Source organism: Cavia porcellus, unplaced genomic scaffold, assembly GCF_034190915.1.
Source record: "Cavia porcellus strain 051 isolate PalLab524CR breed Dunkin Hartley unplaced genomic scaffold, mCavPor4.1 scaffold_17, whole genome shotgun sequence".
Lineage (NCBI taxonomy): Eukaryota > Metazoa > Chordata > Mammalia > Rodentia > Caviidae > Cavia > Cavia porcellus.
This window is the reverse complement of record NW_026947500.1, coordinates 66,522,756-66,527,187: the sequence shown is the minus strand read 5'-3', so window position 1 is coordinate 66,527,187 and position 4,432 is coordinate 66,522,756. Positions and strand designations below refer to the sequence as shown.

The following is a 4,432-nucleotide window of genomic DNA, read 5'->3' as shown; positions in this document are numbered from 1 at the left end:
ACTTATCGGAGAGGGAAACACTAAGTAGTCCTCCTGGACCACAGACCAGGGACAGGGGACACAGACTCAGCGGGAATAATTGCCTGTCTTTCCAGGCCAGTTCCCCACAGGCAATCAGGGATTTAGAGGGGGTGTAACCAGGAGGTGAGGGCCTGCAAGCAGGTACAGGCAGCCAAGATCCTCCCTGGGATGCTCCTCAGAGTCTACAGATCCGAGCTGCCAAGGACACTAGTGGTTTTTTTCTGAAGTCTCAGGGTTACGTAGGGGCATCACCCTTTTGGTTTGGCTGCATCTTTTTGGGAGACAGAACTTCTGTCCCCAACTCAACCATCCAGAGAAGGCCTTGTACTTCCAACCTGAGAACTTCTCCTAAAGACTGCATCCAGGTGAGTCTGGCATCATGGTAGGGATTGCGGGGGAAGATACACGACCCAAAAGTGGGTCTGTGAAGGCTCCTGAGATTCATCCTGATCTAAACTGGAGTGGATCCTGCTGTGGCTGTTAGCTGCTCTGCTGAACAATTAACACTGCGGTTTTAATTCCTGATCTTAAAACAGATCTGACTAAGTTGGGTTCATTGTCAACAATGACTTGGACGCAACAGGAACTCAAAGAGAAGAGAGACAGGTCCCTAACAGTGTTTCCAGGAAAGGAATGTGAATCCAAGGACCTGACAGTGAGGGGCACAGGTGAGTGGGGTGTTGGTTAGGAGGGAAATGAAAGGGAACCTGGTTGGCCTTATGCTTAAATTGAAATGGAGTGGACTTTGTCTCTGCATTGATGAGAAAGATGCAGAGGAAATACCTGTCCCTGTCACATCTTGCAGTAGCAGTTCATGGGACCCCATTTTTCAAGCTTTATCTCCATCACTGGGCACTCGCATAGGAACCGTTTAGCCAGGGGGAAGGTTTGCCTAGAGCCTTCTTTGCAGTGACTGTAACACTTGTGAGGCTGAACGTGCTGAGAGTTTGGTAGTGAAGTCTCCTCTCTATTATTACAAAACATCCCTGCCAGCCGTTCCCTCCCGTACTCTGTGGTAGGATTTTGATTTGTTTTCCAGTGAAGCATTGGAGTTTTAAAATTGCCCTTCACAAACCTTTGGATCTTCACTTCTTTTGTGTATGTACAGATGCATTTGTGGGGCATGAAAATTTATACTTTTTGGGATTGGATGTATCTTGGGTCATATACATTATTCCCACATTGCCTGTTTTTCTGAAAGAACTAATTCAATAGTTGTGAGTCCTTCATTTTAATAAAAACCTAGTGAAGATTCTTCTGTATGTTTCTGAGTAGGAAATCCTAGTTTGCACATGAGCCCAACTTTTTTCCCCTCTCTGTTCTGCTTTATTACGTCCCTGACTTTCTGTGGGTGGACACACTTCTGCGGTGTCAGGGCCATCACCGTCTGGAAGGCTGTCCCTCTGTGTCACCATTTCAGGGGAGAATGTGTTTGGATCCAAAACTTCCTAAGGGAAAAATTGTAATGCTACGTGATGTTCCCTCTACATATTTTGGAAGACTTCTTCTGGTAGTAAATCATTTCCAGCTCTCTGGTAATACAATCTTGACTTAGAAACCCAGATTCCTATCATAAAGTTCTTAGGATTTGATGTCTGTTTTACATGTTTTAGATTTTCATTTGTGTTAAGCAGTGCATACTTCATGCATGTGTTCAACCACACAGGAAACTTTATTAACACGGGCAATCGATGCATAGTCAGAAAAAAGCAAAAATTAGAAATCACTGTCATGCAGGGTGGAATAATGTCCCTGGAGGTTAACAGAAATCCTATCTTGATGGTTTTCCCTCTTTCCCCTCTCCATACCTTTTCACCCCTTCTCCTATTCCAAGAATTCTGCCTTATTTCACAGTTTATTTCTAATTGGGCTTACCCTATAAGACATTTACCTTTCTAGATCAGACCTATTCCTCTTTCTATTGTGTTCTCAAGATAACCCAGCGTCCTGCAAATGACTCAGGTGCATTCTGTTTTATGTGCGAGTACAATTCAACTGAAAATCGGGGTGCTTATACTACCTTAAATAACACAGTCATTGCTGTGTGAGTTCTTAGCTTAGGAATTGTTTTTTACATTATATATTCACCCATGCCAACACACTTATTAAATGAGCATATGAATAGAACTCGTTACAACTGCACATTTATTGTGACTGTTAAGTTCTTGTACAGGGCACATCTTACATCTTCTATCATCACGACAAGAATATTCCCTTCTTGTTCGGTTCACACTGTAGTTCTTGGTTAGGAGTAATTTTTGTAGGTTGGGGCAGGGAACCTAGTTAGCATGAATAAGGTCCAGGATTCCATGCCCAGCATAATATTCACACTTGTGTGTGCCAATACCCACACACAGGCACACACATACAAACTCCTGTCTGTTCTCTCTTTCAAAACTTTTATTTTCTTTATGGAGCCTTGATCCCATTGCATGTTACATGATCATCTCTGTTTTGCAGCAGAGGTTCACTTGTTGAGGTATAATTGATACCTAAACGGTTACACATATTCTATATGTTGATTTCTGTGAGTATGCATTTGCAAATCTACACAATCCCTCACCAAAAACTAGCAATAATATATGATGTTCTTTTTTGAATATATTCTTTCTCAACCATTGGGAAGTAGAAATTTTAGTTTTCAGCTTCTGCTCATCATTTTCCAAACAGTTCATACAACATGGTCATCACCCCATATATATTTCTCAATTGTGAGAAATAATTTCATAGGAAACCTACAAAAGACACGATTTTAGGGGAGAAACCTCAGAGAGGGACAGAAATTTCCAATCAGGAATGGCAGGAGGATTTCCTCAGGGGACCTTAAGTTATACAATGACTGCAATTTATAGACTGCAAAACTTAATTTGTGGAAATTCAACCAAACTAGTAATGTCCTTTTGCTCAAAGAGGACTCATGTGACTTTTCTTTTTCCCTGATAGTTGCATCCACCATATGGAAGCAGAGAACAGCACCAGAATTTCAGAATTTCTCCTTCTGGGACTCTCAGAGGACCCAGAGCTGCAGCCCCTGGTCTACGGGCTCTTCCTCTCCATGTACCTGACCACGGTGCTCGGGAACCTGCTCATCCTCCTGGCCATCGTCTCTGACCCCCACCTGCACACGCCCATGTACTTCTTCCTCTCCAACCTGTCCTCTGTGGACATCGGCCTCACCTCCACCACTGTGCCCAAGATGCTGGTGAACATCCAGACCCACAGCCAGGTCATTACCTACGCAGGGTGCATCACCCAGATGTCCTTTTTCTTGCTCTTTGGAGAGCTGGACAACCTCCTGCTGGCCATCATGGCCTATGACCGCTTCGTGGCCATCTGTCACCCCCTCCGCTACATGGTCATTGTTAACCCCTGCCGGTGTGGCTTCCTCATTCTGGGGTCCTGGATTCTGAGTGTCCTGCACGCTTTGTTGCAAAGCTTAGTGGCTCTGCAGCTGTCTTTCTCTACTGACCCCCAAATCCCTCACTTCTTCTGTGAACTCAATCAAGTGGCCCAGATTGCCTGCTCCAAAAACCTTCTGAATGACCTGGTGATATATTTGGCCCCCTTGTTATTGGGTACCGCTTCCCTCACTGGCATCCTTTGTTCTTACGCTAAGATCGCTTCCTCCGTCTGTGGGCTGTCTTCAGCTGGAGGCAAGAAGAAAGCCCTCTCCACCTGTGCGTCCCACCTCTCTGCTGTCTCCATATTGTATGGCACAGGCCTGGGCGTGTACATCAGTTCTGTCTCAGCCCACAGCTCACACGCAAGTGCCACAGCCTCTGTGATGTACACCTTGGTCACCCCCATGCTGAACCCCTTCATCTACAGCCTGAGGAACACAGATGTCAAGAGGGCTCTGCTGAGACTCTTTGGAAGGAAACTCTGAAAGAATCTGCTATCTCAGGGCTGGAGGGTTGTCTGCCATCACGGGACCCAAACCTCGGGCCTCAAGCTGGGAATCTTTGCAGTACCTGGAGAACAAAACTCACTATTGCCACGGTTTAATTGGAATTCCCGTTACTCTGATTTCAATGTTTCTGAAGATATAAGCAGCTCAATTTTGATTAATTACCTTTATCAGTGCAGATCAATTACACACTGTAAGGCATTTCCTTCTGCACAATCGTCCCAGCAGGTATGTGCTTTGCTCTGCATTAGTGTTCCTAATACTCTCCATGTCCTGACCCTGCTGTTTCCCCCGATTCCTTTCCTATTCCTGTTCCACTCCTGGTCTCCTTTCTCCTCTCACATTATCCGTTTCTTTTTGAAGTTCCGTTGAGGACAGGAAGACATGACATAGTTTTCTTTTGAGTCTGGTTTAGTTTGCTTAACACCAGTATCTCCCATTCCACCCATTTTTCTCCAAATGACATCATTTTGTTAGTTTTATATGTCAGTCAGTTAATATACC

The 4,432-nt window shown here is 44.7% G+C and overlaps 1 protein-coding gene across 1 annotated transcript; it reads left to right on the top strand.

Moving 5' to 3' along the window:
- The first annotated feature begins 2,977 nt into the window (after nucleotides 1-2,977).
- On the top strand, nucleotides 2,978-3,907 carry LOC100729584 (olfactory receptor 7A17-like). Its single transcript, XM_003461836.4, has one exon. It carries the CDS (start codon nucleotides 2,978-2,980, stop codon nucleotides 3,905-3,907), a length of 930 nt encoding a protein of 309 aa, XP_003461884.3.
- Nucleotides 3,908-4,432: the final 525 nt, after the last annotated feature.

Coding starts and splice junctions, on each gene's coding strand:
- LOC100729584 (XM_003461836.4), top strand. CDS start 2,978: ATGGAAGCAGAGAACAGCACCAGAATTTCAGAATTTCTCCTTCTGGGA.